General features: G+C 39.2%; 1 protein-coding gene across 2 annotated transcripts in view; it reads left to right on the top strand.

Moving 5' to 3' along the window:
- The window catches only part of LOC308341017 (phosphatidylinositol 3,4,5-trisphosphate-dependent Rac exchanger 2 protein), a gene marked incomplete at its 5' end in the record, with an annotated part of 290,021 nt that extends 278,659 nt beyond the window's left edge, over window positions 1-11,362 (top strand). For both annotated transcript variants that reach the window (XM_080800603.1, XM_080800602.1), the window contains 2 exons: window positions 4,385-4,452; window positions 9,991-11,362. In XM_080800603.1, the coding sequence (XP_080656729.1) occupies window positions 4,385-4,452; window positions 9,991-10,036 (114 nt within the window). In that variant the 3' untranslated portion in view covers window positions 10,037-11,362. The remainder of the gene's footprint in view (window positions 1-4,384; window positions 4,453-9,990) is intronic.
- Window positions 11,363-12,454: the final 1,092 nt, after the last annotated feature.

Genomic DNA, 12,454 nt, shown 5'->3' with positions numbered 1-12,454 from the left:
TAGTATATATTATTATATATTTATAAAATATAACTTAAGGCAACTGAAAAGTTACGAAGTTTCTTATCAAATCCTGGTTGATTTCTAAACTGCCCTGCTTTTCAGTGTTTATCACTTCTTCTCCCTTCCATATTTTTATAATAAATACATTCAGAATAGATAGCTTCCCTCCTTTGTTACATGTTTCTCTGCTCCAAGTGGCTTGGAGACAAAGAACTGATTTCTGACTTCTGCATGAAGGATCAGAGAGCCTGGGGCCCCTCTTGTTGGAGAAACTGGGCTAACCTGGTACACAGAGAGATTTTTGCAGTGTTCCCTCTGTTGCTCATCTTCTCCCCAGGGTTTAGCTGGTACAGGCGATGGGATTAGTGGCTAGGATCCACTCAGCAAGCCAACTTTTCCCTGCCTGTGATCTGAGTAGTTAGAACACATGTGGGAATCAAAGATCTAATTTTTCTGTTCCCTTTGCCTTTCAGCCATTTAGATATAACTCTTTGGAAACTGAATGGTTGGGATATTTTCTAGGTTAATGAATAATATTCTCTAAGATCTTTAGTTTCCTTTTTAGGAAGAAGAAGCTCTTTAGGACGATTTATTCTTCTAACTGCAGTATTATTTTCATGTACAGATTTTGTATGTGTCCTTTTCATAGATTTGTTGAATGCCCTGGTTGAGTTGCTGGAAGGAAAGCTAAAAGATAGCAGGAGGGGGGTCCCATGCCCCTTCTAATTTTTTGATAATGATTGTCATAATCCTAGGCAGCACTTTTACATAACCAATGGATCTCATTAATAAAAGACTTGAGGAAAAAGTTCTCATTGACATTAGAGACAAAGTTTTCTATCCTACAAATTATACATTCCAAGTATTATTTGGTGGAAGCCAATCTCAAAAATGTTTTGACCTTTTAAACAGAACTGGAATTTCAAAGAATTCTGTCTCCTTACCTACAATATCAGGGCATTATATTTGGGCACCAGTAACAGACTAAGGAAGATGTGATTCTTGCCCTATCTCGTGGTGGCCACATGGGGGCAAATCATCATGACACAGGCACCAACAGACAAGTGGTATATGACCTCAGTGTTTTAGGCCAGAAGACAGGAATAAATGAGTGACTAGACTGTGAGCCCCTCAATGGCTGGGACACTGAGTATATTTTGTTCTGGTGTCACAGGTTTCCATAATAGTTCCTAGCAGAGAGTAAATGCCAAATGACATGTGAGCAATGAATTAGTTTTAACTAAGATAATCAGGAAAAGCCTTCATGCCACAAGTTATAATATGATAGTGGCTTAATAGCATGGATTCTTGAGTTTAAACAACTTCAGTTTTAGTCCAAGCTCCAGTGTTTACTGTCTTTATCATATAGGACAAGATTCCAAGCCTCCCTCTTTCCTCATTATTTCCTCATTATTAAAACAAAGATAATAATAGCACTTACCTCATAGCGGTGTGAGGATTAAATAAAGCAATACACTCAATATACTTAGAACAGTACCTGACACAATGAAGGACCAATTAATTACTGCCCAATATGGTATTTGATTTGAGCCTGGGGGGATAAATGTGATGTGGACAGGTAGGAAACAGGAGAGAGAGGGTATTTCGGTAGAGGGAGCAACATGAGCATGAGCAAGGGTGTAAAAGTGAAAGTATCAGGGCACCTGAGTGGTGCAGTCACTTAAGCATCCAACTCTTGGTTTCAGCTTAGGTCATGATCTCAGGGTCATGAGATTGAGCCCCGTATCAGGCTTTGTGCTCAGCATGGTATCTGCTTAAGTTTCTCTCTCCCTCTCCCTCTGTCCCTCTGTGCATGCATGTGCTCACTCCCCCACCCTTTTTCTCTCAAATAAATAAATAATTTTTTTTTAAAGTGCAAGTATATGGCATGTTGAGTATATGATGAATTATATAGTTGAATTCATTATGGAATATGCCAGTAGTTGTTCAGCATGGTAAGCATCAATTTATTTGCAACCTTTTAAGAAAGCAAAAGTCTTTCGTTAGATTATTTAATGGAATATTATGGGACCAAAGACAAAAACAATTATATATAAATACTATAGTAAACCTGTTTCTCACAGGGATATGATTCAGAAATTCTAAAACTAGTTTATGGGTATATTAGGCTCATATAGGTAAGTAAATATATTGTAAATAATGAGAATAAAGTTTCTTACTGTCAGAAAAGAAAGTTACAAATAGGGAAAGGGAGAAGGCTGTAATCCAGAATGAACCCTGTGGCATGGGATTGAATCAGAGGTAGCAGTTTGAACTGATGGACACACACACACAGATATACATAGATGTAGAAATAACTATAGACGTCTGAGTATGCTTGCCCTCGTCACCTAGCCCTCTCTACTGCGAAGACCTAGAAGCACTTACATGCCAGTAGTAGCAATGAACATACCCAGTGTCCAGATCTTGGGTTCCAAATATAATTCTCCATTAAAAAGAACCAAGGATGCTTGGAGAAGTGGTTAACTTCCAGCTGAGACAGAGAAGATGAGCCTGAAACATCCTGAGGGACCAAAAAATAAACAAGTATTCAAAAATGATTGTGATTCTTTCAGTAGGCCATGAGAAGCCGCCTGAAGGAGTTCCTAGTGGTCAATCTGCGACAATTTGAATTTAAAAATGTATTAATAATAGAAATATTGGATACTAACTCAGAATAAAATAAATATTTATAAATTCATGCTGATTTAAATAAACACTTGAATAAATAGATAATGGCTTTGGGAAGAACAGATGACTCTTATTCATAGAAGCAATCCTTCCTAAATGCTACATTATCATTGTTGCAGCAAGATATATCAATGGAGATTAAAGCCAGTGAGCAGAGTTTGAAGAGAAACAATATATGTGCATAGTCTCATAGTATCTTCTCCAAGTTATTAACTACAAAAAGAGAAGTAGAAACTGTACAGTGGAAAAATCTGACATACACCACTTGAACCAAACAATGAAAGTTAACGGCACCAATGATAAGATGTAAAGCCATCCTGTAACAGTCAATGTCAGTGATTTCATGCACTGAGAAGGCACCAAATCACTTCTTGCCCAAAGAGCATGTCCTCTAATCATGAGGAAAGATCTGACAAATCCAAACTGAGAAACATCCTACAAAATAATAACCAGTACTCATCAAAAATATTAAGGTCACAGAAGACAAAGAGAACCTGAGGAAGTGCTGTAGATCAGAGGACCAAGGAGACAAGAAAACAAAATGCAGTAGGGGATCCTGGATTGGATCCTGAAATAGAAAGGGGACACAAGTGTGGGAAATGGTGAAATTTGAATAAGACTTGCTGCATTGTACTAACGTTGATTCCCTGGTTTTGGTCTTTATATTATAGAGTGAGAACTCTCTGTTCTGCTTTTATAACTTTTATCTAAGTTGAAGAATACTACAAAACAGTTCATTTTTTTAACTGTTGAATTGTGAATCCTATTTTCCTTTCCATTTGTCTTTCTTCCACCCCCAACCCCTTTTCCCTATCTGCTTTCCTTTACTGGGTCCATCTCAAGAAAATAGATTTTGTTTTCCTTTCTTCCTTTTCTCCTTTTCTTTCTTTTCCTTCCCACAGCTCAGAAATTTGGTAGCAGGAGAGTTTCAGAGTTCTTTTTAAACCACTCTCTTTCATCTTTTCTCAGCCCCAAACCCTGGTGTTTGGTTCTATGTAGTAACTGATTCCTATTAGGAACTGAGCAATGATGATAGCTTCATTCATGAACTTGACAAGTTGTGAAGCACGTTATCTTTGAACTTTAAACTTTGAGGCAGAATTCTTACATTTCAGAGACCCATATGCCCATGGCTTGTCCTGAAATTGCTTTAGCACTATTTAAGAAAATAGTGCTAAAAGAAAGAAACAGTTAAGAAAGAAAACATTTAAGAAAATGTTTTCTTGATAAATACTGTGAAGTTTAAAATAGCTAATTATTCAGCTAAGGACAAAACAGGTGCATGAGTGTGATAGAACTGTGATTTCTGTTCCACGAAAGTGGGGATACAGCAGGTATTTGTATCCTGCTCATTTCTTATCTTCAACCTCTGAAGTATTGCTTACTTCTAGGACTAAAGACCTAGCTGAGATAATGAACAGGAAGCTGTGATTAAATATATTTTGAATGATTCAAATGGCTACTGAAATAAGTATCAATCCTTTGGAACAATGTATCAGCATATTTTGATTCCTAAAAACGTTAGTTATGAAAATATTCAGATGATGATTTCTCTCTTCTGCTTCATCTAGTTTCTCTTGGTGTCAAATACAATGTGGGGATAAATACTCAAGGCTCAAATGTTAATGGTATGTTAAATAATTACTAATACCATGTAGAGCTAAAAAATTATTTTCCCTGCTTCTTTCAGGGAGCAAGAGTTCAGAACACAGCAAAGAATTTGGGAATCAGAGACCGAACCCCACAGTCTGCTCCAAGGTAAGTGATTCCCCAGGTCTGCTCTTTGGCAAAGGGCTGGCCACCATTTCCCAGGCAGCATCACTCACAGCTAACGCACCTGTTCCAGCACATTGTGTAGTGCAGTCCTGATTGTAAGTATGCAAACTGGCCTTGTAAACACTCTGTGGCTAAATGTGACTAGGCATTGATGGTCTCTGAATTCAGAACTTTAAGGGAAGCAAACTTAGAGGTAACAGGTAGAAGTCTTGACATTATTCTGTTTTGCAAATTCCATCATGAATTCAAAGACAGAAGTCCACGCAGGTGCTATTGAAATTTGTATTCCAACTGTACTGAACCAACACAATGCCATTGTCATTTCTGTTTCTATGCCTGCACATGCCATTACCTTGGGCATGATTGCGTCTCCCATTTGTGTCTGTATGAAAACCTTCTTATCCACAAAACCCAGCTTAGATGTTCATTCCTCTTCAACATCTTGGATGAGTTTTCTCCCTCTTTGTGCTCTCTTATCATCTTGTATTGGTCTATTTTAGCCCTTATCATATTGTGTTACAAAATATTGTTCCACGACTCCTTGCCCAACATAAATATGAATTCTTTGGAGGCAGGAAGTATGTTTTTTGGGTTTTATTCCCTGTTCAACATAGTGCTATATAGTAGACGTTGAATATTTGATTTCAAGAATGTATGAATGAAAAAAATGAATGAATGAGCTTTTTCTTTGGGATCATACAAATATTCACAGTTCACATATCATCAAAAGGAAGGACTCGAATCCACCTTTAGAATAAATGAACATGGGAACAGCCATCATAAAAATGTTAATTTCATTTCCCTGGTGATATTACAGTAGGCAGCCATTTATCTTGAAGTGGGGTAGTATTAAATGATTTCTTTTACATTTGATTGTTTTTATACATTGATATTTTAACAAAAAGTAGGCTCTTCCAAGCACTGTCTCAGATAAGACATTCTTTGTTTCCATTTACAAAGCAGTTACCAGAGTGAGAATGATGACTGCAGCATTTATGAAGTTACATTTCATTCTAAAAAAGTATGTGGGTGGTGGAAGTACTTTGAAAAGGGAAAACATATTTTCCCCCTGAAAATGGATGGAGCACTCATGTTCTAATTGTGTTTATTTTTAGTGCTGACTCCTGACTCTAATCCTCCAGTCTTGTTAATGTTATCTTTCATAGTTGATTAGGTTAGAAAGACTTTATTGCTAAAGAATCATTTCACATAGTCATTCTCTCTCTAACACCTTGAGCAGACATGGTGTATTTGGACCCAGTGAAGTGTTGAAATCCCAATAACAAAACAAGAGAATGACTTAGCAAGGTCTCCTTAGCTAGAGCTTATAAACACTAATAAGCAGGGGGTTTAAGATAAGACTTCGGCATCCTGATCAATATGCCAGTACACAAACTGAATACAAGAAAGGAACCTGATGAACTCACTTTTTTCTTTATTGGGATGTGTTTTAAAATACTTGAACTGAAACACAACAAAATATGCCGGCTGTAAAGTTGACATTTTTTTATAAGAGAGTAATCATTCCAAGGCAGAAATCTAGAGTAATTTTTAAATTTCATTCTATTTATCCTTTCTCTCATTCTACAAATATTTATTGAGGACTTGAGAGATGCATAGCACCCTGCTATGCCCCATGGAGAACATAAACATGAGATAGAAACAGTTCCAGCCCTCAAGGATATTTCAGGTAAAGAGATGAGAGGGCAAAACATAACTGGAAGGAAAGGCAGAATGTGAGAAGCACACTATGAGGGGGTGTGGAGAGACTCCCGAGGGCCCAGAGGGCCAGAGATCCCACCCAGCTGGGAACTGGGAACAGGGATTCCTGCCCGAAGATACCAAATTGAAGAACAAATCTGGCTCTCAAGGACAGGCCACCCATAGACAAGTCTGGGGTCATATTTCTGGAAATATCTTCATGGAGGAGATAGAGTTTGCTATCTCTGCCTGAGATAATATTTGGATCAAATCCCTTACCGAGCTCTCCCATAGTTTTCCTTTCCCCATTCACTCCTTAAAATTCACTCAGTCAACAATATGTTGGATTTTTTTCCCATATGTTTGTAGATGTCAGACACTGTGTTAAAAGCTAGAAATAAAGACTTAGTCCCTTCCACTAGTCAGTGGGGTGCAGTAGAGAGACAACTGGATAAAATGAGGACAGTATCCAAAGTACTGTGGCAGACACAGGCACAGCTTGCCATGAGAAACAGAGAGAAGGGGCATAAAACTCAGCCTAAAGACAGAAGGGAGGTTGCAGAGTGTTCCTGGCCCAGTCAGCGTGGAATAGATGTCCTCCACAGATGATGCAATCCCACCAACGCCTGGAGAGCACAGCTCGCTCTGGGAACTACACCCAAATCTCTGTGACTGACGGTTGAATGTTATTTAAGAATGATGCAAGGTGAGGCTAGAGGCACAGGCAGGGGCTGCATCAGGAAGAGACGTGTGTGAGATACTGAAGAGCTCTGATTTCGCTTGAAGACAATAGGGAGGCATTAAAAGGCAACCTTCCTGTCTGGAAGATTTAAAATTTCAAATTTATCTCTGGCACCATTAAGATGATCCATCTGAGGACAGCTAAGACAAGGCAGGTGCTTGAGAGGAGATTGTCATGGTATTAAGGATGAAAAAGAGAGGATGGCTCAAGACATATTTAGGAGACAAAATTAATAGTCTTTGACACTAATTGGATGAAGGAGGTTAGGAAAAAGGAAGATTCTAAAATGACCACCAAATCTTTGATTTGGGTGACGCGGGGCAAATGGTTCTAGTCACTGAGAAAAAGAAGCACGTATAGGGCAAAGAGGCTGAGTTCATCTCACTAATATTGGGACTGAGGATCAATGCGACACCTACGGGGAGATGCCTCTGTGGGCAGTACTAACCATGTTCTTCCCCCTCACTGTCATGTGTTGCATCTTCAGAGGAATAAACTTAATCTTCATCAAAGACCAAATATTACATTTTAGATGTAATGGCACACTGGTCTTATTTTCTAATATGTCACAAAACCTGGAAACTACTGTGCTATGATAGCTTGATTGTCTTTGTTTAATTGTGAAGCAGCATCCTGTAGAGCATCCAAGTGACAAACATAGTTTTGAGTCCCAGCTCCTGTTTGTGACCTCAGTTAGCCCGGTTATTTATTTTCTCTGAGACAGTTTTCTCATCTGTAAGATAGGAAGAATTGCCTTGGGACAGATGATTATTGACACTCTAGCCTTCAAAAGAGGCATTTGCTTTGCGGTCTCCCTTAACACAGCTTTTATTTATGCCGTGTAGAAAGGTGAAGGGCGTGATCTATAGATTGAAGTTTGAAAGTTCTACTTCCAGCAGATGGGGATGGGCTGGAAATACCAACTCCAAGATGGCACCAGAGCCCAAACAGGAAAAGAAGAAAGTGAAGCCAGGAACAAACCTTTTCATGCAGGGGCCCTGGTGTGCATGAGTGGAATCAGAATAGGACAAGTGTCCTAAAATGTTGGGCAAAACCAGGCCTCCCATTACCTAATGGTTTAGCGGCCAGAAAAACAAACGCCTCAGTGCAGGGTTAAAGTCCAGCTCTTAACTACTACATTTTGCTTCCCAACTTCATCTGCCTGTTCTAAATTCCCCAAGCCCCACAATTTCCATTACAAATGTGTCTGAACTCAAATAACCCTGAGTCACTTCCAAGAAACCTCATAGAAGCTGAATCTGCCCAGCTCTACAGTAGCCAGAGCTATTATTTCATTAGGTGATCACAGGGAGTAGCCTTTTTGCCAATTTGCAAGGCAGACATTTCAAAGACTCGTCTACCCAGTGGCATTAGCTCCATTATGTGGAAACGTGCAGTGCAAGGTAATGGAATGTCATGGCACAGCCCAGATCTCACGGGGGTAGGACATTCGCTACCCAGCTTACCATTTCTGTTCTACCTGAGTAAGGCCACTGCCTTTCCACTCATTAAGCAGCGCTGTCAGGGAAATGAAAGGATAGAAATTAAAGAGGAAAAGAACTTTCCGATCTTTCTATTATTCCAGTGCTGGGAATGCATTTTGAAGCAACACCATATTTTTCAACTGCAAAGGCAGCTTTGAACTATATCAGCCCAATTTAATGTATTCTTTTCTCCGGGAAGGATGAAAAAAGCTCTTCTGATGTGAGATGTCCTTATTTCAGTATTCATTTTCTTCCATGGAGATGACATATAGAGTATTAAGCACCTTTCAGACTTGAAATACATTTTGCAAATCTCCAAAGGCAGTTAGTTTTTCTGAGTGTTTTCAAACTTGGACAGTTTATTTTGTTAGCTAGGTTTCTAACTCAACATTTGCCCTTTTTTAGTCTTTTTCCTGCTTTGATTTAGAATTAGCATGGGATTAAGTGGGAAAGGAAGAGGAAACATAATTTGCTGAGTTTGTCAACAACTCATGTAAGTTTTGTCCGATTTAATCTACCCCGGATTTTGGAGTACTTTTTAGTACTCCATAGCTACCCCTGAGTTTGGAGTACTTTTTAGAAGGAGCAAAGTTGACACCTGTACCTGGGACATTTAGATCACAGATGAAGCTCTGAAGCGGGGCCAGCATGCCCACAGAACTATAGGACTGGACGTGTCTGTAGTCGGACACCCAGCCAGCTTAGTCCCCGGATCTTCGCTCAGCCTACACCTTCAATAATGGGTTTGCCCTGCCTGGTCACTGGCTGTCCTGCAGCATTTGTGTTCCGCTTAATTTCATTCTGGAGCTATGATACAACCATTCAGGAGAATGGGGAGCTCTGGAGCTTCTACAGTCCTAGTTCAGTCCCGCCCCCCCCCCCCCGCCTTCTCGCCTTCATGCTGAGTGACCTCCGACACCTAGATATGGGATGCCAAGAAGGAGCACTTCCAGGCATCTCCACCAGCTCAACTAGATGCCTTGACCCACTTGAATCTCCACCTGATTCTGCTGACAGATGAGAGGAAGGATGGGCAGAGCTGGGCAAGTATTCCCCAGGAAACACCAGATAATGGTGCCTGGGAGAGTCAGTCCTCAGGACTCTGCCACATCAGCCCAACTCACAACTGACTGCACCGAAGAGATGGTACAAAATGAAGCAGCTTTTGAAAATGGGTCAGGAAATCAGCAGACCCTTCTGAGCAGGTGCTGCTTTGCTACAAATTAATCATAATAGACACGATGGTAATTATCATAATAATATCATCTCCTAGAATTGAGAGAATCGATTTTGCTGCCAGCAAGCTGAGCAGTCGGGGTTGGCAGCCCTGGACCAGAAGCAGCTGGTGTGGAGAAGGGAGCACTGCTCCATCGCTAGTCATCTCGAGCAGCAAAGACACATTGGGGTTTTCTGAATAATAGAACCGAAGTTTGGGAGTTTGCTAATTCATATGTGATTTTTAGTAAAATAGACAATATGATCATGATTCCTGGGCCAAGAAATCATTGTCAGTATCCTTTTCCTCCCGGTAAAAACATCTCAGATAACGGCGATATGCCACGCCGGTGTCACAATCTTCCATGCCTTTTCTAGGCTCTACAAGCTGTGCGAGCCGCCTCCCCCCATGGGAGAAGAATGAGGAGAATCTCCAAGGAACCAGACAAGCAGAAGCTTCTGCAACCAGACAGAGGACACGCTGGCTACACATTCTCCATTCAAGATAAGGAAATGGCCTTTTTTTTTTCTTTTTTTTTTAAATCCTTCACCATGGAGTAACTAACCAGTGTTCAACTTGTACTTGGATATTTGTGCTGGCCACAGATCAGAGGTCATTTGGACAATTTGAAGCTTCACCAACTCATCTCTGTATGTATTGACACTCACTGTTCACTTTTAGGGTAAAATTCATCCCTCGAATTTATAAAAAAAAAAAAAAATTAGAGTTGAACAATGAACCATTGTGCCTCCTTTCCCATTTATTAAAATTATTTGATTGTGTTTGTTTTCATCTTCTCTAAATGGGATCATGTAATCATGGACATTTCCACTTGAAGAAGACTTTCACTGAAGAAACATGGACACACTTTCCAAATCCTCATACAGAAATGTTACAGAGAGTGGAGGCTGGGTGCTGTCATAGGGATTCAGTCCCTCACCTGCGTCACAGAAAGTAGTTCATGTGTGCGAGGTGAAGAGCATGTTCTACTCTTTCTCCTAAGGGTTTATTCCTCAGTAAAAGAGAGGAGAGCAGATGGAAGCTTTACCAAGACTTTTCTTCCAGCCCCTTCTAGGTATGCTTTGTGCTTGTGGATGGTTCCAGTAGTCTGGCGCTCTCCCTGGTCTCTGGAATGGCATGACTTCCTTGTGCACTGGGGCTGTGCTCCTGATGGCCAGGGGTGGGGAGCAGTGGGGACTAGACAGGTTTAGAAGGGTATAGGAGGGGTGAGTAGGGTAAAGGAGGAAACTTAAGCCCATTTAAAAATTCAACCTTTAATTTAGAAAGATACCTAAAATTTTTCACTTTTAGGAAGGCTTTAATATGAGATCTGAGACTCGTAATAGAATATACTATGCTGAGAATTCCTCTATCAAGGTATGTGTATAACATATGAAAATAAAGCTTTATTTGTTGAACTTTACAAGGTCTATTAGAGACCTTGATAACATATGGAAGCACAAGGTGTGTTCTATTTTCATTCTAAAGTATGGGTATTGTTTATCATCTCTATGTTGATAAAATAACACTGTTTTTTAGCATAATGAATATGGTCATATTGGTTTTGAATCTATAATTTTCAAAGCAATTAAAATGCCCTTACTGTGATTATGATAATTATATGGATTTAGACTAATTTAGTATGTGAAATGCTTTTTATAACTAAAGAATATACAGACCATTATTAAATTTTAATTTATGAAATTTGATAATGATTTCAAATGATCATTAAAAACCTTCACCACTAGCAGTCATGTACTAAATAACAAAACTCCTGTGTTACATATGTATGAGGTATTCATATACTGGTCAAGCTGATAAAAATTGTCCTTTGTCACAGAAGCACTTAAGATTTTTGCCTTAAGTCCATATATATAATGAGAAGTAAAGAAACAAACTCCAGTGTTTCCAAAGAAAAAGTTGAACACTTTGCATTTAATGGAAATAGGACCTTAACACAAATATCTAGATTAAGTATATCTTAACTTCTAGGGATTTAACATTCTGGATATTATTAACAACTGATCCCGAAGGCCCATGATATTAGTATCTTGTGATTTTCCCATATTGAAAAATTGATGACATTCAGTGCAGGCTAAGGAGGGAGCAAAACTGATCAACTAGCAACTATTATTGATAATGTCATTACTGTTTTCTAATCACCATCCTGGAAGCCTTATTTCTCAGTAGAAGGATGAAGAGGTCACTTAAGCACTTTGGCCATACTTTGCTATGTTTCATGGGGTAAATTATCTGCTATTATGTTATATATAAATCAGCATATCTTTAAGGATCTAATCTTTGTATAATAAGATGTGGTTAATATTTTAAGGGTGAAATGTACCATCTATCAGAGTGCTTGGTACTTACTAAATGCTCAAAAGTTAGTAGTGATTTATATTATCATCAGTCACTGTTATTTTTTTCTTATTATAATGAAAGCTGTAGCTAACAGTCAAGCAATTACTATGTGCCAAGCAATACCTCCACGTGCTTTACCCCATCTTGTTACTGCTTCACTAGTCCTCACAACAACATCACCCCATTTCGCAGTTGAGGAACTGAAGCAAAGAGGAGCCCAGTGACTCTCCCAAGTCAGCCACATGACTGACAAGTGGTAGAAGCAGGATTTAAACCCAGCAAGTCTGCCTCCTTCATACATTAAGCTCCTTCTCCTTACTAATAGAAGAATAGTACCAATTAATTGTTAATAAAGCTGGAGTTATGTGACGCATGTTGCCATTAAATTATGCACTTTATATTGAGGGGAAAATGGATGGAAACATGAAAGAGGTCTTTAGTATGTGAAAATCATAGGATTTCTTAGACATTCACCATTTT

The sequence above is a fragment of the Martes martes genome (genome assembly GCF_963455335.1).
Source record: "Martes martes genome assembly, chromosome: 4".
NCBI lineage: Eukaryota > Metazoa > Chordata > Mammalia > Carnivora > Mustelidae > Martes > Martes martes.
The sequence above is the reverse complement of the archived record's forward strand: the minus strand, read 5'-3'. Positions and strand labels throughout refer to the sequence as shown.